Source organism: Rhinolophus sinicus, chromosome 3 (genome assembly GCF_057876585.1).
Source record: "Rhinolophus sinicus isolate RSI-liver-muscle chromosome 3, RSI-T2T, whole genome shotgun sequence".
NCBI lineage: Eukaryota > Metazoa > Chordata > Mammalia > Chiroptera > Rhinolophidae > Rhinolophus > Rhinolophus sinicus.
The window spans coordinates 167,332,981-167,357,316 of NC_142503.1; the positions used below are offsets into that span (position 1 = coordinate 167,332,981).

The 24,336-nt window shown below is 35.9% G+C and overlaps 1 protein-coding gene across 2 annotated transcripts in view; it reads left to right on the top strand.

Annotated features, from left to right (window-relative positions):
* Nucleotides 1–24,336, top strand: part of LRRC9 (leucine rich repeat containing 9) — a 99,488-nt gene that overhangs the window by 56,631 nt on the left and 18,521 nt on the right. Inside the window, exons 20-27 of one of the 2 annotated variants that reach the window (XM_074327409.2) lie at nucleotides 2,127–2,261; nucleotides 3,290–3,467; nucleotides 5,859–6,079; nucleotides 7,219–7,341; nucleotides 15,594–15,724; nucleotides 17,708–17,816; nucleotides 18,538–18,677; nucleotides 21,250–21,386. In XM_074327409.2, coding sequence (XP_074183510.2) covers nucleotides 2,127–2,261; nucleotides 3,290–3,467; nucleotides 5,859–6,079; nucleotides 7,219–7,341; nucleotides 15,594–15,724; nucleotides 17,708–17,816; nucleotides 18,538–18,677; nucleotides 21,250–21,386 — 1,174 coding nt within the window. The remainder of the gene's footprint in view (nucleotides 1–2,126; nucleotides 2,262–3,289; nucleotides 3,468–5,858; nucleotides 6,080–7,218; nucleotides 7,342–15,593; nucleotides 15,725–17,707; nucleotides 17,817–18,537; nucleotides 18,678–21,249; nucleotides 21,387–24,336) is intronic. The other variant, XR_012494668.2, reaches the window with a different exon arrangement.

The following is a 24,336-nucleotide window of genomic DNA, read 5'->3' on the forward strand; positions in this document are numbered from 1 at the left end:
TTTCTGTTTAAATGTATCCCATTTGAAAAGAACTGATTGTATGGATTCTCATCCCTGCACACTACCCCAAAAATACCTCCAGGGTAACTTTTTTTCCTAGTCAACCTGAACTCAGAGTCCTTTCTAAAGCCCATATGAAAATAAGCAACTTTCCGTGGATAAGGTAAGCTTAAAGGCCTTGAGAAAACATTTAGTGAATTATCTACCTAGTATTGATATTATGTGTGTCTGGCTGAAAAAAACAAAACCTATTAACTTGAGGAAGGGGAAATACCTATGGTATCCAGATTAATAATGCTATACTTTGGCCAAAGTAGCTTCAACATCCTAAATATCTCCACTCTAGTTATCTAGCTATTTACTTTTGGTGGGGTATTTAAATACTAATTCCTTAAGCAATGTAATGTTTAATTTTGGATCTACTCAAAATGAAGGAAATAAACTTTTTGTTGATAAAAATGTAGTTAACTCCTGAAGAAGATTTGGGGATTTACTCTACCAGAAATCAAAACGTACTAAAATGCTTTAAGACAATGTGGAATTGGCACAGAGTTACACAAATAGACCAATAGAACAGACTATAAAGACCCATTGTTGACCGTTACACACATGGAAACTTGATAAAGAATAGAGCTGCCTTTACAGATCAGGGAGGCTCGTCAATAGAAGACAGTGGGACAAGTGCATCAAGAACTTCACTGTAAAAGGAAAAGCCAAATGTGTTTTCGAAGAAAATAGCAGAGGTTATCATTATGACCTTGAATTAAGGAAGAATTTATTACACAAGAAACAAAGAGCATAAACTATAAAAGATTGGATTTGTCTGTGTTAAAATTAATAGTGCATGTGTTCCTCAAAGGGCACACCATGAAGAAAGTGAAAAGATAAGCTACACAGTGGGAAAAGAACTTTGCAACACATATAACTGACAATATGTATTATTTATATATCCAGCATATATCAGGGAAAAGACAACCAATCAAATAGTAAAATGGACAAAAAATTTAAACAGATACATCACTGGAGAGGAAATCAGCACAGCTAAATAACTTAGGGCTCACCACATTATTGAAGAAAATGAACATTAAAACTACAGTGATCTACTAATTTAAAGCCACCAATTGGCAAAAGTTTTAAAGCCTGACAATATCAAGTTTTAGCAAAGATCTGAAGTAACGGTTACGACTGGTACAATCACTTTGGAAAACAATGTAGCATTATCTAGTAAAGCTGAATATATTCATACCCTACAATCCAGCAAGTTCTATATACTCGAAAGAAACTCTTGCATGTATGCACAAGGAGTCATGCACAGTAATAGTCATGACAGCAATGTTTATAAAAGCAAACACTGACATCAGCCCCGCTGTGCATTAACAGGAGAATTGATAAGGAAATATTATATAGCGATGACATATGAATGATCTGCTGCTACACGCAGCACCATCGATGAATCTCATGAAGATAGTGAGCAAGAAAGCAAGTCATAGAATGCATACATATTATTCAATTTACATAAAATTCAAATATGTGCAGACTAAATGATATATTGCTTATGGACACAAAATATAGGTTGATAAAGAAAGCATGCAAATGGTGGATACAAAATTTGAGATCATTTAATCACTTCTTAGGGGATTTATTGATTCACCTGAGATGAATGACAGCTTCTGAGGAGAAGAGAGGAAAGAAAAGGATTAGGATGGGGCACACAGGGAGCTTCTAGGGTAATAAGAATGTTCTAGCTCTTAAGCTGGTTTCATAACTGGATTAGATGGGTGTTTGTATTCCAGTAATCCTTTCACAATTTTATAAATATAGTTATATTGTAACAGTTAACTATTTGCTAAAACAAAAAATGAGTGAAATACATAATTTAAAGTTTATTTAGATATTGAAAACATTTTCAGGAAAAGCAAATGTCATATTTTAAAATTATTCACTGGGCCACTCATCTAGGGAATAATATTAGGTTGGTGCAAAAGTAATTATGGTGTTTGCAATTATTTTTAACCTTTTAAACCGCAATTACTTTTGCACCAACCTAGTTTTATATTTTAACTATATATAAATTAACTTCTATATGCTAGTTCCTTTATTCACCATGTGGTCTTTTATTTTGTTAGTCCTCTCTCTTACCACATTCTAGCACTGCAGAGGAGAGACCACGGATACTTAGTATCTGGACTTCTGCCAAAATTCTGACACAGATGTCAAAGTTAGGGCCACATTCACATCTGAATGGAAACTGGTACTTGAAGGTAAAGGTTAATTCTATTAAACCTAATGTAAAGCTTAATTTTAATTGATTTTTAGTCAGCTTTGGTCTGTGTATCACAAAGAAGGCACAGATAAATAAGGGGCAGAAAATTGGAAAAGCCAAATTAAAATTAAATAGGGACGTCAAGTTGTGTATCCTTATGTCATGGGGGGTAGGCCTTGATGGGGATCACCATAGAATTGGAGATTTGAGATAAAGGTACATTACAAAACCAAAGAGTAGATTCTAATAATATATCAAAATAAGCAGGCAAACTTCAAAGCTCCGAGCCAGGGATCAAGCCAAAAGTTTGGGTGGCAAGGTAAAAGCTATCAAGATCCCTGGCGAGGGAATAGGGCTGCTAGTCAGAATTCAGCCAAGGATGCAGGAAAAGGTTACAGATCACCAGCAGCTTCTTGCTGCAAAAAGCGCCCTTATACTCCCTACCAAAGAAACTGGGTTAAGAGAAGCTGAACCTTGAAAATTGAAAATATTTGTGGCATTATTTTTATTACGAGATATATACAGATATTTAGCTGTGATGCAGGCCCAGTGACAGCCTTAGCTGATCACACAGGGAGTTCTGGAATTAGACGGGCCCCTTAGGTTGCTCCCAGGTTGGGTTTAAATGGCCAGGCCTTTATATCCCTCCATCATTGGCTGTGGACCAATTTGGGATGGAGCGTGACCTTGGGCGAGACAGCTCGTTGCAGCTGAGGCTGTCCCTGAAGGACTGACAGCTGAAGGCTTTCTGCCAGCAGCACTTGCAGCAGCTGGGACAAATCCTTCACTGCAGTGGGAACCTGCCTGGCACAGCCCAGTGTTCAGACACCATAGCAGTCCTTATTGCAGTTACAATCTTGTCAGTTTTACTTCTTTGTAAACTATGAGCTTCACAGTATCTTTATGGGGAAGGAATTCCTTTGATGTTACTTTTCACATTTGAATTATTTCATGAGACATTTTATCTTATAACATTGAATACATTGATAAGATTCAAAAGTAACATATAATGTGATTATTCTACAGATAACGGCCTTAAATTTAGATGGGCAACATCTCTTTGAAATCACAAATTTAGAAAAATTGGAAAATTTGAAATGGGCATCATTCAATAACAATAATCTCTCTAAAATGGAAGGCTTGGAATCCTGTGTGAACTTGGAAGAGCTCACATTAGATGGAAACTGCATCTCAAAGATAGAAGGTAAGGGATTTGAGAAATTGAAAGTTTAAAATATTTAAAATAACTGACAGAAGAAAAAAAATGAATTACCACTGAGGATAGAATTTCTGAAGAAGAAAATCTCTAGAGAAGTTCCAAAAAGGTTTGGAGCAGAATATTTTAAACACCTATTAGTGGGATCTGTGACCACCTGCTGTATAATGAGTCCAGCTGGCTGACTTTTGCTTCTCCTGCCTTCCTTCTTCTGTCCTCTGTGCCACTGTGTACTGTCTATTATCAAACCTAGCATACGACAAACTAGGCAGCAATTAGTATCTGTAGAGTTGAAAACAATGAATGAATGAATGAATGAAGTGCTTTTGAAAAAGAAAAAAAAAGCCCAGTTCATTTTTCAAAATATGGAATTAAGTTTACATTTGGAAATTTGAAGACTAAGAAAAACGAGAATTTTATTCAGTAGAGGTTAAAAATCAAATGTATAATAACTACGTAACCTTTTATGTGGCTCCACATATAAGTACAATTAAGCAGCTTTACTAATGTTTGGGTATGTGCACATACACACAAACATACATACTTATCCAGGGTATAGAATTTTTCTGGATTTTACCTTTTAGTAATAGGGTTGCCCTTGGCAAGGACAGAAGGTAAGAATTAAAAATCACGGCTGGATAAGAGACTTAATTTATACTGTATTCACTTTTGAATTGTTAGATTATTCTTAGCATGTGTGCGTACTATCTTTTTCATAAAACAGAAAATTTTATTTCAAGCAATTACATATGAAAAAGCAAATATTAAATATCTTTTAAAACAGCGTGTATGCGTATAACATTTGTTATGCTTTATTTTAATGGCCGTTAATGATATGTTTCTAAAACTTGCTTGACCATAAGAGTCACTTCGGATCCTTACTAAACATACAGATTCACAGGCCTCTCCTCTATGCATTTCAGTTGAGTAAACCTGGGGGTAGCTCAGGCATTTGTGTTGAGAACCATCACTAGTCTTCCATTCCCATACAACAAACTGTTAGTTTTGCTTCATATGTACAATTGAAAGCCTTATTTCCTTTTTATTCCCTTCCATAAGCCCAGTGAAGTGAAGAATTTTCTACCTGTATTTCCCCTAAACCCACTTATCGGAGAAGATAGCTACCCCACTAAACTTTAACAGATATTTCTCTTCTTTTTTCCAGACATAGATACCATATTTCCCCGAAAATAAGACCTAGCCAGACAAGCAGCTCTAATGCATCTTTTGAAGCAAAAATTAATACAAGACCTGGACTTATTTTACTATAATATAAGACTGGGTATTTATAATATAATAATATAATATAATGTAATATAATATAATATCATACCAGGTCTTATATTAATTTTTGCTCCAAAAGATGCATTAGAGCTGACTGTCCGGCTAGGTCTTACTTTGGGGGAAACATGATAGGTTTCATATCCACTTAAGGATTAATACTTTGATGGTTTTATTCTAACTTGCCCTAGATTGATTTATTTTCAACATTGCATAGTCCCATGATAGAGGTTGGTGTGAAAGGGGAGCATGGGTAAAATTTATTGAGGAGCAGTTATTTGCCAAAAGCTATCAGTGACGTTTTTCAAATTCCATTCCATTTAATTCCATAACCCGTTAGAAGTAGGTCTCAGTATGTCCATTTTATGGATAAAGAAAATGAGGCTCAGAAATTACAATATTTTACATAATTTATCTATGGTCCCAAATCTAGTAGTGATACATTTGAAACCAACTCTGACTCCAAAAATCTTTATCTTTCAACTGCACCTTCCTAGCTATAGTTACAAGATGCCTACAGTGTATAACGTACATCAGGGTTAGACAGTGGTGAGAGATGGCATTTGCTTTAAAGTTCTGTCTTAGAGAACTTTAAAAAGGGCAACTTATAATCATACACAGGTAGAATTAGACTAAATGGTTCTTTATAATACATATGATGCCACAATGAGGAATACTTTCCAGAGTGTTGTACTCTAGCTAGTTCCTTACCCTTGTTTTAAAATGGGGGCTGGTGATTATTTTTAGCTTTGTGTAGAGCTTTGTGTTACTGTGATGGTGAAACATCTTAATTATATTATTTGAAGTTTATTTGAAAGCAAAATTCAATATTTCCTACATGATAAATATATCCCCTTATACCTAAGAAGAATGATTCTACTTAGAAATCCCAAACTGAAATTTAAAGTGTTAGCTGGGACTTTGTACACATTATATCCTTCTTAAACAAAAGGGTAAACAATGATGGTAAATATTATAGAATTCGTAAAGCCACGTGACTTAGAAAAAGAGAAACAGAAAAAATGACCAGTCACTTATTTTTTAAATTAACCTTTCAGTGCAGTCTGAATCTTCTCTTGAATTTGCTTATTTTTCTAGGCATTTCCAAGCTGACTAAATTAACCCGCCTCAGCCTAAATAATAATCTTCTCACCGGTTTGGAAAAGCATACTTTTGATAACATACTTCATCTTCACTCCCTTTCTCTTGAGAACAACAAAATCACTTCATTGAGTGGTTTACAAAAAGCTTTTACTCTAATTGAATTATACATAAGCAATAACTATGTTGCTCTCAATCAGGAGATCTACAATTTAAAGGTGACTATCTGGGGTAACGTTTTTGTTGTTAAAGTATTTATTGTTTGTCCTATGAAAGTAAAGCATGTTCACTGTACAGGATTTTGAAAATATAGAAAAATGCAAAGAAGAAAATAAAAATCAAGACTAACAAGGTTTCTTAAGATGTATCTGCATTCGGTTCATGCATACGTACAAAGATACGTATGTGTAACCACAGTGACCCCAGGTTGACAACCTCCTAGGGTAAATTTGTTTTTTAGTATTTAAATAAAATAACCCAAGCCCCGTTCCTCCTAACTAGTGCCTTCCTCATTATTTCTAAGGATTACCCACACCTGGCTGGGGAGTAAGATTCTTTAACATGTCCTGTTCTGAGAACAAGTCTTAGTTATCTCTCACTTACTGCTTCTTACTGGTGGCTCCAACTCTTTCTGGTCCACTTTGCCCAACTTTGCTCTCTTTAATTCGCCCAAAGAAACCTCTAATTCAAGGCTACTATGTAACAGGCTTTACTGAGGGTTGGAAAAAAATGGAAGTTTACTACAGCACAGAATAGGAATTCACTTCAAATGTAATGTGTGATTTCCTTGTATCCAAAGTTCAATGACCATTTCCTACCACTGGAACTCTCACCATGGCCTCTTTCCTTTTCCCATATTTCCAGGACTTTATCTCCTACCAAAAACATATGTCCATTTCCCACCTTCCCTTAAGTTTGCCTTCTCCCCATCCTACTCCCCTATATACCTACTACTTCTAAAGCTGCAGAAGCAACCTAATCAACGGCAGTAGCAACAGAACAAACCATTTTACATTATGATGAAGAGTGGTTTTATTCCCTCTTGTCTCAACCTCATCCATCCATATCTACTCAGGACCCTTCCTTCACAACAAGGGCAGGTCAAAAGGTTTTGTCTGGTAAGAAAGGACATTTTTCCTTAAGATGAATTCTGAAGGCAGAAGCACTTCAGTTTATCCCTCATCAGAAGGTAGTGTTTTTCTTACACTAAAAAGTGCGCTTAAAGACACTCAAATAACTGTGAAATGATAGGGTGATTCAAATATTATAATTCAAGATGATTAAACTCTTTAAGGGGAAAAAATTGCTAGAGTGATATATACAGATCACTTTAAATGTATGTATTTTTATTACCCAGGGTTTATGCAACCTGGTCATTCTTGACATGTATGGAAACATTATTGTGTGGAATCAAGAAAACTACCGGTTGTTTGTAATATTTCATCTTCCAGAACTGAAAGCATTGGATGGAATCTCAATTGTAAGTTGCTTTATGACTCATAGTATTTGGTCCAAGCTGCATATTCACACACCCATCAGCCACGATCATTTTGAACATTGCTTTATCACTAGTATGATATTCAAACTTACTATGCTTATTAATATCTAGGTCTCCAAAGCACATTTTAGTCCTGGGTTTTTAAATTTTCTCATCTGGCCAGTTCTTAATTGTATAACTTGAGGTGGCAGAGGAGGGAAGATGCTGCCTATATTTGCACCCACTGAATTCAATGCCTAAAAACTAAAGAGCACAATTTTATGGGATGAGATAGAAAAAAATGCTCTGGAGCTCTATCATCCTCTTGGGCCTAAAAACTGCTTTCTATTTCCTGGAAAAATACAGATGTTAATAGTTTAAAAAAATATATTCAAATGGACAAATGGTATGTCAACGTTACTAGTAAACTGTAAAGAAAAATAACACAGAACATAGGACTAAATATGAAAGTAATATTTGAAAATTTGAAGTCTATAAGAAGCAAGTTAATACAGGGCTCCTGATTTCCATGTAACAGGGTAAGTGCATGACACATATATGAAGAATAAAAAGGTTCCCTGGGTAACACTGCCTATCTCCTGTCAGACAATTACACGGATCAAATCTAGAAAATTGAGAGATTATTTGGAACTTTGAGGTGCTCTGAGAAGATTACTAATTCTAGCATTTTCTGGAACCCTCCTCAGAATGGAGAATTCCAAAACTCTCCCCCAACACAAACTCCCTAGAATCTGGTTTACTGGGTTTTATTGTTGGCTTTCATTGAGGGATGTTTTAAAAGTAGTCTTAGGAAACTAGTACTTCATTTGCTCTAACAATGTTGGTGAGGGTCTTAGCCTTCCCATCTCTCTGGGTTCTCATTTGAAGGATCACGTGAGAAAGTGCTTTTAGAAGTAAGTGTAGGAAAAACTTCTTCCTCTAAAGAAAATTTATGTTCTGCTCACGGACAATGAGTATGATTTAACCATTTTCCTTTTCACTTCAACTACCTAAAAGCTCAGGGCCAAATTTATGGTTCAATAACAGAAAACCCTGTAAGATTTATGGTCTCTCTCTCTGTCCCTTTACCCCATGTTGATCTATTCTAATATATCATTCTTGGTCTTGATCTTCACTGTTTATTATTTTCATTTTGCTATCAGATTCTATGTACTTCCTATAAGCTGCCACAAATTCTTTCTGGAATGAGGAAGAATATGAATTAATAATGGGACATGAAGACTAGACTTGATAATTTAGACTTTAATTGAGACATAATGGGAAGGCAGTAAAGATTTTTGAGTAGGAGGATAACGTATTGAAAACTATGTATTAGGAATGTAATCTAACAGCTGTGTTTACAGTGATAGATGAAAGACCAATCAGAGGCCATTAGAATAGTCTACGTATGAGGTAATGAGAACTTAAACCAAGGGGAACTGACTTTAAAATGGAGAGCTGAAAGATATGAGAAATACTGGGGAGAACTGACAGAACTTGGCAACTGACTGGATTTGAAGGACAAGGAAAAAGGAAGTGTAAAAAGTTTGAGTCTGTGCCAATAAGAGATATCATAACAGAAATATGAATATAGGAGGAAAGGCAGTTTTCAAAAATAAGATGATTAGCGTTGCACTAATTATCTACTAAGTTTTATATGATAGTAGATTATCTGACTGGAGATGTCAAGTAGGCAGTTGAAAAAAGAAGACAATTTAAATATGGAAACTTAATTTGCCTTTGTTTAGATTTGGAAGTTGATAGTTAAAACCAAAAGCTTATGTAAAATTGTCTAAGAAAACAGAATAGAGAATGTAAATCTAAGTGAAGCTTTAATATAATGTAAAGAGGAAGCCAAAAAAAGTAGGTGCAGAGGGAGATAGAAGAGCAATACAATCCTAGGGTGTTTGAGATGTAAATGGACATGGACTTTAGAAATGACATAGTCCAAATCCTTTATTTTATGGATGAGCACAAAGAACTCCGGAGAATTTATATGACTTATTCCAAGTAATATGACTAATGGTGAAGCCTGAACAGCTGAGCCTCACTCTCTGTCCAAACTCTGGACATATAATCACACTGCCTTCTTTGAAGTAGGAACCAAGGGAGGACACAGACTATGAAGAGCCAGAGAGCAGTCTGGGTAGTTGTGTTTTCATTTTATCCCCTCTTTCTACATGCTTCTATTTTTAAAACATTATTTTTACAAGAAAAGTACAGAAAAAGATTGCCAATCCCTGATTTAGGAGGACACTGATCAAATGTTATTTTTATGATTATGAAAAATACAAAAACTGTGGTATTCCTTCAGCTGAATTAATGTATTTTTTTAAACTTATTCTTAGATTGTATCATTCAAAGTTCAACCAGAAAAATATAACTAGTATGAGGGTGTGTGTGTGTGTGTGTGTGTGTGTGTGTGTGTGTGTTAAGAAGTTTGTTACCAGGAATACTTAACAATTTGTTGGGGCTGCTTAAGCAAGTCTGAAACCCATTGGACAGACTATTAGGAGGAGAAGTTTATGGGCAGGCTGGAACTCATGGTCATGGACCCAAGCTGCTGTCTGTATGTAGATTCCTTCTATCTTTCAGGAAAGTCTCATCGCTGCTTTTAAGGCCTCTCAGTTGCTTGAATCAGGCCCACCCAGTTTATCCAAGATTGAAATTCAACAAATTGGGAGCTTTGATTAGACTTGCAAAATACCTTCACAGCTACACCGACATTAATGTGTGATAGAATAACTGGAGACTGTAGCTTCATTTATTTTGCAGCCCTGTTGTTTGGTGCATACACCTTTAGGATTGTTATGTCTTCTTGATAGATTGACCCTTTCATTAGTATGTAATTTTCCTCTCTGTCCCTGGTAATTTCCTTTGTATCAAAGCCTATTTTATCAGATATTAATATAACCACTCCTGCTTTCTTTCAATTAATGTTTGTGTAGTATATCTTTTGCCATCTTTCTACTTTCAACCTTATTTATCATTATATTTGAAATGAATTTCTTGTTGACAGCATACAATTGGGTCATGTTCTTTTCTCCACTGCCAATTTCTATCTTTTAAATGGTAAGTGTAGATCACTTCCATTTCGGGTAATTATTGACATGTTAGTGCTTAAGTCTGCCATTTTATTGTTTGTTTTCTGTTTGTTTCCTCTATTTGTTTTTCTTCTTCTTTTTTTGTTTATCTGAAAGAGAAAGCTTCCTGTGAACTACTTCAACATTTTATAGAATTCTATTTTTTTAGTATATCTTTTTATATAGATTTATCCTTTTACTGGTTTCTTTAGGTATTACATTATATATACATAACTTATAGTCTACTAGTGTTGACATTTTTACTAGCTTGAGTGAAACATTACAAACCTTACTTGCTTTTAAGTCTTTCTCCTCTACTGTTTATAATTGCCTTAAATATTCCTCTCTATATATTGAGAACCACATCAGACAATATTATACTTTTTTACTTCAACTGATCAAATATAATTTAGAAAACTCAAGAGGAGAAGATAAGTCTATTGTACTTATATCTTTCTGGCATGCTTTCTTCTTTCCTGGTATTCCAAGATTCCTCCTTTTTCTTTCTTTCTTTCTTCCTTCTTTCCTTCCTTCCTTCCTTCCTTCCTTCCTTCCTTCCTTCCTTCCTTCCTTCCTTTCTTTCTTTCTTTCTTTCTGGAACTTCCTTTGGCTGTTTCTTTTAGGTTAAGTCTGCTGTTGACAAATTTGCTGAGTTTCCTTCATCTGGGGATGTCTTAACTTTCCCTTCATTTCTGAATGATATTTTCTCTGGATATAGGATTCTGGGTTGACAACTTTTTTCCATGGTTTCTGATGAAAAACCATGGAAATCAAAAGAATGTGGCACAACATCTTGTGAATGAGAACCACAACATTCTTTGGTTTCTATGGTTTCTGATGAGAAAGCTGCTGTAATTCAAATTGTTTTCCTCTTATAGGTAAGATTTCATTTCTCACTGCTTTCAAGATTTTTCTGTCTTTAGTTTTCAGAAAATTGATTATGATTATGTGTCTTGACATAGATTTTGAGGTGTTATGCTCTTTTGGAGTTTGCTTGGCTTCTTGAATCTGTAGGTTTATGACTTTTGACAAATTTGGGGAAATTTCAGCCATTATTTCTTCTAATACTTTTTCAGTTCCATTCTATTTCTTCTTCCATTCTAGGAATCCAATGATATTAATGTTAAATCTTTTGTTAGGGTCCCACATATTCAGGATGTAGTCTATCTTGGTAAGGTGAAGCTCATTTTTTTAAGTCTATTTTCTCTCTTTTGTTCAGGTTGGGTAATATCTATTGTTCTATGTTCAAGTTCCCAGACTCTTTCCTCTGTTCTCTCTATTTTGCTGTTGAGCCCATCCACTGTGTTTATTTGGTTATAGTATTTTTCAACTCTAAAATTTCCACTTGCTTCTTCCTTATATCTTCTAATCCTTTGCTGACGCATTTTATTTCTTTGCTGAGAGTTTCTATATTTTCATTTGTTTGAAGCATGTTCACAATTGTTCATTGAGGCATTTTTGTGATGGCTGCTTTGAAATCCTCATCAGATAATTAATATCTGTGTCATTTCAGTGTTGGTGTTTGTTGTTTGCCTTTTCACATCCAAGTTGAGGTTTTCCTGATCATGTTATGCTAGAGTTTTCTATTATATTCTGGAAATTTTGGGTATTATGTCAGAGACTGTGGATTTTATTTAAATCTTCTATTTTAGCAAGCTTTCCATGTCACTGCACCAGTAAGGAGATGGGGCGTCACTTTGTTGCTGTCAGGTGAGAGGTAGAAGGTCAAGTTCCCCTACTTGGCCTCTGTGAACAACCTGGAGGTGTATGCTTCCATTGCTAGGCTAGGGGAGAAGCTCACATTCCCCATAGGCCTCCACTGTCTCATCCTGAATGGGAAAGTGCATCACTAATAACAGACAGATCGTTGTTACTGGGTGGAAGTGGAACAGGTTCCACATGTGTTCTCTAGTAACACTTCTCTGGGTGGATACATTACTACTGGGACAGGGTGAAGGTTCAGGCTCCCGACTCAGTGGGGAATGATGGAGGGGTGCCCTGTTACAGCTGGGCAAGGCCAGAAGTGTATGCTCCCATTCTGCTTTTACTGGTAGAAGTAGGGCCGCAATGCATTTCATGGAGTTTGGTCAGAGTAAACCCATTATTGTATAAAAATTTTCTGCTTATTAGGCTTCCCCTTTTCTAGTCTTTTGGCTAAAGAAAGTAGGCTTTTTTGTGGACTTTTTTTTGTTTGTTTTCTCTTATTGGGATGTTGGGGTTTCTGGCTTGTTGGTCCCTAGCAGCTACTTCAGCATACGTGAGGGACAAGAAAAAACACAGGACTAAAGGAAAAACTCACTTCTGTGTATTTCCTTTACTCTTACACTACTACCACATTCACAACACTTCTGACACCAAATGTATGGGTTTTCCACACATCATACAATTCTCCAAAATTAGTTGGGTATCCCAGAATTCAACTAAATTCTGACATTATCTACCTGGAGATATCATCAGGTCCCACATTTATCTACCTGGAGATAGCATCGGGGCTCAGTCCCATGATACTGCCCCCACCCCCACTTCAGAGGCCTATTACAAGTTGTCACCTGTACTCTAAGTGGCTATAAATAGGATCTCCCATGACCACCTTCTTAGGTTTGATTAATTTTCTAGAACAGTTCACATAACTCAGGAAAATATTTCCTTCCTAGATTACTGGCTCATGATAGAAGGCTATAATTCAGGAACAACCAGATGGAAGAGACACATAGGGCAAGGCATAGGAAGGAGCACAGAGCTTCCATGCTCTCTGAGCACACCAGTCTGCCAGCATTTCTACCTGTTCACCAACCCAGAAGCTCCCTGAACCCCTCTCTTTTGGGGTTTTGATGGAGGCTTCACTATGTAGTTGTGATTGATTAAATCATTGGCCACTGATAGCTGATTCAACCTCTAGCCGTTTTCCCTTCCCTGGAGGTCAGGGGGTGGGACTGAAAATTCTAACCCTTTAATCATGGTTAGTTCCGCTGGCAACCAACTGCCATCCTTAGGGACTTTCCAAAAGTCACCTCGTTCCCATAAACTCAGATATGGTTTAAAAGAGCTTGTTATGAATACCAAGACATTCATCTTTAGATTCTGGATCTATTTCAGGAACCTATGACAAAAGACCAAATATAACAAAAGATGCCCCTATCGCTTTTATATAGGAAATGAAAAGGTTTTAGGAGCTATGTGCCATGAACAGTGGGTGAAGACCAAATACATATTTTTTATTATAAATCACAATATCACAGTCCACCTCCTGGTCTTTGAACACAGATCCTTTACAGCAAAATGATCATAAAATTAAAAAGATACTGGCCTATTACTACAATCCCATTCAGTCATTATCCAGTCCATAATCATATGAAAATATCTCCCAGGATGAGGCCACTCAGATATGCAGGCTTCCACTGGAGACCTTGTCAGGTTCCAAAAGCAGGAGTGATCTCAGAAAACATAGCTTCACCTTTTTAGGCATCTGATATGATTGAGTTAAGAGACAATATCATCTCTTGCTCTGAGCCTGTTTTGAGATTTTAATGTAATATTGAATTTTCCTAATGATATAACCTATTTATTAATTCCTTTGCCCATAACTACTATCTCTCCTCTCCATGTATAGCCAAACTTTTCCACCTGTGGAAGGGATAGTGGGTTCAGCCACTGTGCTGGTCTAGACTGCAGACAGCAATGCTAGTCTAGCAAGCACCTCCCCCTCGGGCACTCCTGTTCAAAAAGTGGAAGGTTACATAGGTGCAAAACTAGTGGACTATTTTTGCCACCAGGAAATACAGCTACATTCACTGTTAACCCCAATTTTGCCAGGTTAAGGTAAAGGCAAAACCCACCCCATCAGACCCATAGGAATTCTGACATACGGTTTAAAAACACAGTCACAGTTTCATTGCTTAGGAATCATCCTTGTTTCCAGCACTTACCGTTGCAGCCGTGGTCTCAGGACCATGGCATAAGGTAGAAAAGAAAAGTTGAGGTGACATGGGGAGAGGAAGAAAAAAAGTATAGTGGTTATACCAGCAGCATCCTTCCTTAGCAAGAACTGCAGTCATACCAGCATCCTTCCCCACGTCCACCAGAAAAACAGAAAAATCCGTCCGGTAGGGACACACCTTTAGCCTCACACATGTTCACACTGAGTGTGAGCACTCTCATGAAGGCAGCCAAGTCAGCCCTTTGTGCTTTTATCTCCCCGTTAGACAACCAATGTTTTCATTGCCCATTCCATTTCTCTATCAAACTGTTACTCTGAGGAGGATATCTCTCTGCCGTTGTTGGACATGATGGGTGTCGAGTGTGTTCCTTTGTCTGAAGAAATAACAGTCAGCTATCAAAATTGTTACAGTATCTTCTGTTCCAGCTCTTTTATAGCACTCTGAGCATTTGCTTTTACCGCTGGGTAAGCAAAACCCAGTCAAGAGTCAGTACCTATTCCTGTCAAGACCCATTTGTATCCACCCCCCGATACCCACCCCCCCCAGGACTGGTAGCATCAGTCTGACCTGCCAGCTATGTTTAGGACCTTCTCCCCAGGGAAATCTTCCACTTGGCCATCTGCAGTCTCTGTCTCTTTTGCTGGCTAACTGAACAGTCTTACAAAATTGTGCCTCAGAGGGTGCAAGGCTTCAGCTCATCTCTGCTATAGACCCCCACTGTCCACCTGTTCACGTCATAGACCCAGGTGGCCACATTAACTAAGACCCAGGTGGCGCATCTGCTTGTCAATTCCAATCACCTTCCAAACCCGGAAGACAGTTCCAATGGGCGTTGACACGTCCTACTTTAATGTACCCCTCATAGGGCCATGCCCCTATGGGCATCCCTTTAGTAGGCCAGGTTTCCATTGCCCTCCTGCGTGACTATATGGCCAGGCCAGGAGCATTGGATGAAGACCAAACATACATTTCTTATTATAACACATCGGGAGACTCACCACAGTGTCATTCCTCAGGTCCCAAGGTCGCTAGCTGGTCTGCCTTTTGCTCTGCACCTGCCAGGCTCCTTATGTTTATTTTATATATGATGAGCAGGGCTTCTAGTTGTGCTTAGTAGAAGGACTAGGGAGAAATGCATCCACTCCATTTTGACCTGGAACTAAAGAATTAATGATTAATGCCATTTAGTCATCTGTAAGAGAAGACATCACTTTCTAAATGTTCTCACACATAGGAACCACCAGAGACTGAGTGTGCAAAAGATTTGTTTGGTGGCAGACTTACTTCTGACATGATTGCAGAACGGCAAGGACATTCAAACTTCACCCAAATGCAAGAACTAAATTGGACTTCATCATCCATCAGGTACAATTATTTTATTATATGCTTTTTGATATTATAATTAAATATGTAATTACTATCATTTTTCTAAGGATTATAATTTATACATCTGATTCAAATATAACCAATAATTCAGAAAATTATCTACCCTGCTTTAGAATCTCATGCTAGCTTTACCACCCTATGAAATGCATGAATAATTTTTATTATTCCACACTATGGTTAAAATGTCATCAATCTCTTTCTAAGACTTTGTATTTCTCTTTTCTTTTAAATTTTAAAATTTGCTACTCACAACGTATCACTCTAATCAGTGCAGTCTGGCTTCCACTGCCATCATCTGTCTGATGCTATTCTCATGAAAGCTATCACTGTACTCCTAGTTAATAAATCGTTTTGTCTTCTCTCTTATTCTTATTTTATACTCGTCACAGGCAGACATCTCTAGCCATATGTTTATGATAGTGACCCCCATATTTAGCCCAAATCTAGGCTCCTCACTTGAATATTCAATTGCTAGGAGCCATTTCTCTCCCTGCTTTGTCCTCCACTTTTAATTAATCACCATGTTCTGCAGAGTCCATGTCTTAAGTAGACTCTATGTCTCATAATTACCCCACCCCCTCTTTCCATAGTCACTGCCATTGGCTTAGGTTGGGAAATGAACTGTTTAAGAAACTTTCTCGGTGATCTTTTTGGTTTTCGTCTTATATAACCTTCCCTGCCAAGTCTAGTTATTATTCATACTGCCTTCTAAGATGCCAGTTTTATCAAACCACTTCCCTTGTCAAAATTGTTCAATGGCTTTCCATTGTCTACATAACAAAATGTAATGTCCCATACAAAGGTATGGCATAGAAAACCCTTTAATTACCTTTTTTTATTTCTTGTAACCCTTACCTTTACTACCCCATAATGCTTTATACTCCAGAAATTCTAAAATATCCTAGTTCCTTAATTTCAATCAAAAGATGCTGTTTCATGTTTCTGCCTTTGCTTATACCTGTTACACTACCTATAACTCTTTCTTTTCTAATTTGCCTAACAAATGCCTATAGATTCTCCAAGTCTCATTTTAAGATCTTTCTCCAATGTGAAGTCATTCCTGATTTCCCCAAATAGTTTTTTCTTTCCATAAGATACCATTACACCTAACTGTACTATAGCAATTCTCCTTTTTTATTTTAATTTTTCTGGATCCCACTTCTTGAGGGCAGAGACAGTGTCTTTTCATATTTGCTATAGCCTTCCAAACACATTGATTGTCTGTACTTAGGAAATACTAATAAAAACATGTTGAATGAATTAGCTATTCATGGATAAAAGTATGTCATAATTGTAACTCTGGGGTTTAGAATTTGTTTAAAGAAGTGGTTAGGGCAACATGATTTAGCTTTATGCCTTTCTCTTTCATGGCTCAAAGGAAGGTGAGACAGTTGTAAAGCTATGGACTAGGAATCAAGCATTATGTTTAATTACCAAAACATCCTTACAAGGTGGAATGCCATAGAAGTTTTCTGGGGATCTCAGAGAAAACTCTGTTTTCAGAGACCTTACCTGCTTTCTCCTTTTCTTTCCCATTCCTACCCCCTTCCTGGTATTTCATAAATAACCTATTTCACACTTATCCTCTGCAGTTTACAACCTGACAATCTTATGATTTACCATATCTATTTCACTATGGTTTCATGAACATGTGAATTTATAAAGAAATTGGGGATGTTTATACTTAAAGTTTCTTTTATGATAGTGCTATGTTTATGTGGTAATAGACATGTTTTTTAAAGCAATCAAATTCTATGTCATTTTCTTACATAGTGTCCAACTTTGCAAATGTTACTTATCTGATCACTTGGCCCATACATTTTACATTATGGCGGTTTGTTTTGATAGCATTTGTCAGATGAGATTTTTTTAAAAAATTGTACTAGGTTATTCCCATTAAAATTATAATTTTCCTATTAAAATTAATTTTCCTATTAAAAGTATAACTTTGTCTAAATTCAGAACTGTGGATTTGATTCCAGTTGACCAATTTAGAAATGTGTGTAATGTGAATCTACAGAACAATAATCTTACCTCATTCAGTGGATTAATCTATCTGCCTAATGTGAAGGTGAGTCACAAATTTTCTATCAAAGTTTTCAACGCAAGCTGTAATCTTCTTTACTTTGGATTAAAATATATTTTCATGTTCTCAAAAAGAGAATTTATTCCGAAAGCTTTTTTTGTTTTGTGGGTTTTTTTGTTGTTTTGTTTCTTGTCAAGCATGAGAAAGTATTAACTTCCAAAGTTATTTTGGTTGACCTTAGTTTTACGTGGTTATTTTATACGTAAACAGTAAATCTTACTCTGCAGTAGGAAGATGGGGTAAAAGGCTGCCTCTACAGTGAGTGGGTATGGTATGAAGTTGGAGGACACTGCGGTTCTCAAAGCAGCTTCTTTGCCTCCTGTCCTATAGCTTTGACTGAGCCACCTACTAAGGCCTTTTAAACAGAGGGAAATAGCGATCTCTCCAACTAAGGGGTTATTTCACCTAAATCAGGCTTGGAGAAGTCAGGTGTGCAGATTAAGAAAGTTGAGCAGTTTTCTAGAATCTCCATTATTTTGTTTGAAATGTTGTCATTTCCCAGCATGTCAGATAATAAAAAACACATTTAAAGCCCAATCCAGATAATGTGTATAAAAATTTGTCATTTTTAACAACTGATATTATTAAATGATGTTGTATGGTGCAACCATGTTAATAGTTTTTAAGTTAGTAATCTCAAATCAAAGATACATGTATAGCAGCATTCATATTTTAATGTCTGATTAATAAGGTATCCTTTCTGTAGGTCTTATGCCTCAACTATAATCATATTGAATCAATCATGCCCAGATTAAAGCCTCAGACTCACCTGACCAGCAGACAGCTACTCTATCAGAAAGTACCTTCAAGTGGCTATGGACAGCAAGGAACTTCAAAAATAAACAGGTACTAGTTTTTGGTTTTTTTTTACAATTATAAATAATTTTGGTTGGGAATATAAAAAGCATTTAGTCACATTAATGATAGCAGTAACATACATTTAGCTTATTTTAATACTTATTTAATAGCTACATGCCAAAATAAACATCTCAAATGAGATACTGAAAATACTCCTTTGTCACTGCTTTTTCCCTGTTTCTTCTATTTCATACCCATATTGTAAAAAACAAAAAAAAGTGAAAACTCTTGTATGTTTAATGACCTTGGTTTTTTCAAATTGAGATACAATTCACAAACAATAGCATTTACCCTCTATGCACAATTCCGGGATTATTTTACTATATTCAGAAAGTTGTGTAACCATTATGGCCATCTAATTCCAGAACATTTTATCACCCCACAAAAGAACCCCTAACCTAGGAGCATGGGCTTAGGTTTCTTTTAACGTTTGTTTTTGTTTCTAAATTATTTATCTGGTTATTTAATGTAGCAATGGAAAAGATACTTTATGAAGATGAGGACATACCTCCCACGTTCCTACACATTTTTGGTAGAACATAAAGAGGTATATGTTATCTCCAAGTCAGAATACTTTCATTATATTTTTCCCAACGAAGAGCATTCCTTGTGTTTTTATCACCTTTAATGAATTATACATAATAATTCTCACCAATTTAAGTGCACAGTTTAGTGAATTTTTTTAAATTAAAGTTTATTGGGATGACATTGTTAGTAAAGTTACATAGGTTTCAGGTGTACAATTCTGTAATACATCACTGATTATATATATCACATTGTGTGTTCACTACTCAATCAGTTTTCCTTCCATCACCATATATTTGATCCCTTTCACCCTCATCTACCATCCCTCTCCTCCCTCACCCTCTAATAATAACCCTCTAATAACCACTAAGCTATTGTCTGTGTCAATAAGTTTTTGTTTCTTCATTTGTTTGTCTTGTTCCTTTGTTGTTTTCAATTTTATATACCACATATCAGTGAAATCATATGGTTCTCGACTTTTTCTGTCTGACTTATTTTGCTTAGCATAATAATCTCAAGATGCACCCATATTGTCGCAAATGGCACTATTTCATCTTTTCTTATGGCAGAATAGTATTCCATTGTGTATATATGCCACATCTTCTTTATCCAACCATCTATTCAAGGACACTTTGGTTGTTTCCATGTATTGACCACTGTAAATAAAGCTGCAATGAACATTGGAGCACATATATCTTTACAGATAAATGTTTTCAGATTTTTGGGGTAGATACCTAGGAGAGGGATTGCTGGGGCATATTATGGTAATTCTATTCTTAAGTTTTTGAGGAACCTCCACACTGCCTTCCATAGCAGCTGCACCAGTCTGCATTCCCACCAACAGTGTATGAGGGTTCCTTTTTCTCCACAGGCTCTCCAACACTTATTGTCTTGTTGATGATAGCCATTCTGACTGGTGTGAGGTGATATCTCATTATGGTTTTCATTTGCATTTCTCTGATGATTAGTGATGTTGAGCATTTTTCCCTATGTCTACTAATCGTCTGTATGTCCTCTTTGGAGAAATGTCTATTCAGGTCCTCTGCCCATTTTATAATTGGATTGTTTGTTTTTTGTTGTTGTTGAGTTGTATGAGTTCCTTATACATTTTGGATATTAGCCCCTTATTGGAGGCATTGTTTGCAAAAATCTTCTCCCATTCAGTTGGTGGCCTCTTTATTTTGTCGATGGTTTCCAGTTTAAGGAATTTTGATAAATGTATTCATCGTGTGACCATTACCACAATCAAGGTACAAACTATTCCCATCTCAAAAACTTTCCTTACATCGCTTTGCAGGCCGCTACCCCCATACCCTGGCAACAACCACTGATATGCTTCCTATACTATAAATTTTGCCTTTTTATAGAACTTCATATGATTAGAATTATAGAATAAGTAGTCTTTTGTGTCTGGCTTCTTTCATTTAGCATAATTCTTTTTATGTTGCAAGTGTCAGTAATTCATTTCATTTTATTGCTGAGTAGCATTTCATTATATAGATTATATGACAAGTTGTTTATCCATTTATTGTTGATGAACATTTGGCCAGTTTCAGGCTGTTTTGATTAAAGTTGCTATGGACATTCCATTTATATGCATACGGCTGTCCTGTAGCCTATTTTTTTTTAACTCCATAATATATTTTAGTGCAATAATTGTTTTTTGGTGGACTGCTTAGGATTTTCTAAATACAAGATCGTGGCATCCAAGAATAAAGACAATTTTACTTTATTCCTTTCCAATCTACATGCATTTTTTTCTTTTTCTTAGCTGATTGCATTCACTCTTGCTTTTCATTTTAAGTAACTTTCTGCCCTTTTATTCTTTACCATATAAAAATATTTTTAAAGAATAAAAATGATTATTAGATATAATATAAATAGACATATTACAGTTTAATTCTGATATATTAGTAAATTCGCTCATTTTCTGTTTTTAACTTCAATTTATAGTAAGTACATACAACACTGCCTTTTTATGATACAGTTGGTTTGAAATTAAGTTTATAGGATCAAATTTGCATCTGTGTTTCAGAGATACAATGAGCAATGAAAATTTGCCTCCAATAATGCACAGTTTAGAAGTTCTTCATTTGGGCTACAATGGAATTAGTAATTTAATTCAGCTACAACTAAACAGACTAAGAAATTTAAAATTCCTCTTTCTACAGGGTGAGTAGCAACAATGTTAATGTGTAAATCTGTGATTAAAAACTGATTTGATCATCATCCTTTTTGATAAGTACATACAGGCATCAACATTTACTTAAAACGGGTTCATTGACAAAAATATTTTAGTAATCACAAATGGATTTTTCTTGGGTTATTTACATAAATAATGTAAATACTATATTTTAGGACTATAGAATATTGCATTCTCTAGGGCAGTATTCTAGGGCTATGTACAGTATTACATCATAATTTACTTTTAGATCACATTCTATTTTTGAAAACAATAGAAAGTAACCAGTGAGTAATTCACAAGTACTCATTAAATGCAGAATTATGCAAAGTATTAAGAAAGACATAGAAATATTATATTATTGTAATTACGTATAATTGAGATCCTTGCTCTAAAGTAGTTTAAGATCTGCCAGTGGAGCTATACTGAGGCAAAGATGAATTAATTTCTGACTGTGTGTTATTAACTGTAATAGAAGTATAGAGACAAGAGAAATTGAAACATTAACTTCTACATATCTAGGACTCTGGGGAGGACTGGTAGACTTTAGGTTGAAGGTGAGCATGACTGCGAGCTTTGCAAGTGGGGTGGGAGGAGCAGAGAGTCACAAGGACAGGATTGAAGTGTTTATGGACCAACACTTGAAAAGGGACCTTGTAAAAACAAAGACTATGTAGTTCTTGGAGTTATAAAGCTTCTGAACATGACCAATTTGATGGATAATGCTCATTTTACAGTTGCATATAGGCAGGAATTATAAATTTTTAGAAAAGTAGCATGAGGAAAAAAACAGGGTTTGGAACATTAGTCTAACAATAATTATTTAATGACACAGAAGAAAGTTTGGGAGATCCATCAGTGAGAACATAGGGGGAGATAGCTTTATAGTTGATCTGAGTATAGTAAGCCAGGCTTTTCTAGACCATATTTTAATGCATCTTTTTTCCTATCAAAGGTGCTTGTCAGTTGGGTCAAGAATATGGAGACTTAGCCTTAAAAGAACAAGAAATTGAGCACAACAATGTCAGTTCTTTTAAAAGATACAATGACATACAAAAAACGTAGACAGCCTACCCCGGAAGGTCTATTTTAATCTAATAATGTACAGGGGTAGTATGTTTTGTTGCCATGTCTAACATGGCAAATTAGAGAGGGGCGGCCTTATACAGGAAGGGAGGCAGTTTACTCTGACAATAATGGCTGCCATTTGTTGAGTCATTGGGCAAGGTAAGTAATTTTATATGCATATTATTTAAAAAAAAAGAAAGAAAGAAATTGAATCTCAGTGGGGTTAAATAATTTACCTAAATTTGTGCCAGTGAGTGGTATATCTTACAGGGTCAAACACAGCTCTGACTCCAAAAGCACATGCACTTTCTATCCAGCACAAAGGACATAAAGGCTAGAGTAGTGTCAATGGGAAAGGTGAGTCAGAGATAAGTCCAAAATGCGGTTTAAAAGAAGGAAATATTAGGACTTAATGGCTAAATTAGATATGTAAGGAGAGAAAAGTAGTTTGAGATGTTTTTATGATCTCATTAGGAAATTGGGCAAAAAGGGAAGTACTAAAGCTAGATAAAGTTGCTGGGAAAGTTTGCTCGTTTGCAATACGAAAAGATCAGTTTGTGTTGTGACAACTGAGACATAAAAATGGAAACTTTAAAGCAGTAGTCCTGGACCACAGGTCAGGATTGGAGATGTGTACTTTAGAATTATTCCCATGGAGGTGATAGGTGAGGTCATAACTGCATGTGCTTGCTTAGGAAATAAGTTTAGAGAAAAAATGAAAGGTTAAGAGATGTAGAGACACACACTCCAACCTAATATCCCCCTAATCTCCCAGTATACCCCTAACCTCCCAAACCCCAACCCTTCCCCCTGCATTAAGAAGGCTGGAGAAAAAAGAACCAGCAAAGGAGTCATACAAGAAATTTTGAAAGAAAACTAAGAAGTGCTGACTCTAAACGTCAGGAGAAAAGAGGATGAATGGCCTCAAAGTCAAATGCTGAAAAGAATGAGACCTATGAAAAAATATTGAATGTGGACAATTAGAGACCAACAAAAATGAGACCATTAGTAACCTTTAGAGGATCAGATCTGGAAACATGGTAAGCGCAAAAACCAAAGTGAAAACAATTTAGAGGGAAGTGGTTGGATAGGCAGTAAAGGCAACAGATGGATGGATGGATGGTGGCTAGCTGAGGTTATGAGCATATTTGGAGGTTTATGAAGATGTGAGTTAGGTTAAAGATACTGAACAGGAGGAGATGATTCTGAGATCGTTCTAAAGGGGGAAGAGGGCAAAAGCTGTAGGGGAGTACATTAATGTAGACAGTAATAAAATAAGGCCATGCCAGGGTCCACAGAGAGCTAAGGAACCTGTATTTCTGCTGCTGTGTAAATTTGCAAGAAGGTGGGGAAGGTGGAGTTTTGGAGGAAGGGCAGGGTGGGGCTGTCGGGAAGCAAGTTAAAATCTTAAGGATTAAGGATCCAATTTATCTCAAATAATAGTAAATGTTGCTAGTTATAGAAATTTAATATCCCCGAAATCACATGCAGCATAAGTGTGTTGGTGTTTCCTTTCTTAAAAAAAAAAAAAAAAATATATATATATATATATATATATATATATATATATATATATATATAAATATAAATAAAATGAACATTCTAAAATGAGTAATGGCCTGAAATATGCTCCTGTAGACTGTATTCAGTACTTAAAGCTATCCCATGTGATTTTTAGGCCACTGGACTTAAAATATTAAAAGTGACAGTCTAAATACATAATTTCATGAACATAATATAGTAACACAACTGAGTTGTTTTTTGCAATTCAACTTTTATAAACTTTTTTCATTTATAAGTAAGGTAGTGATAATGTTTCAAAGGTGAGATTTTGAAAGTTTCTGTGAGCAATTTTATTGAAGGTTGTGATGT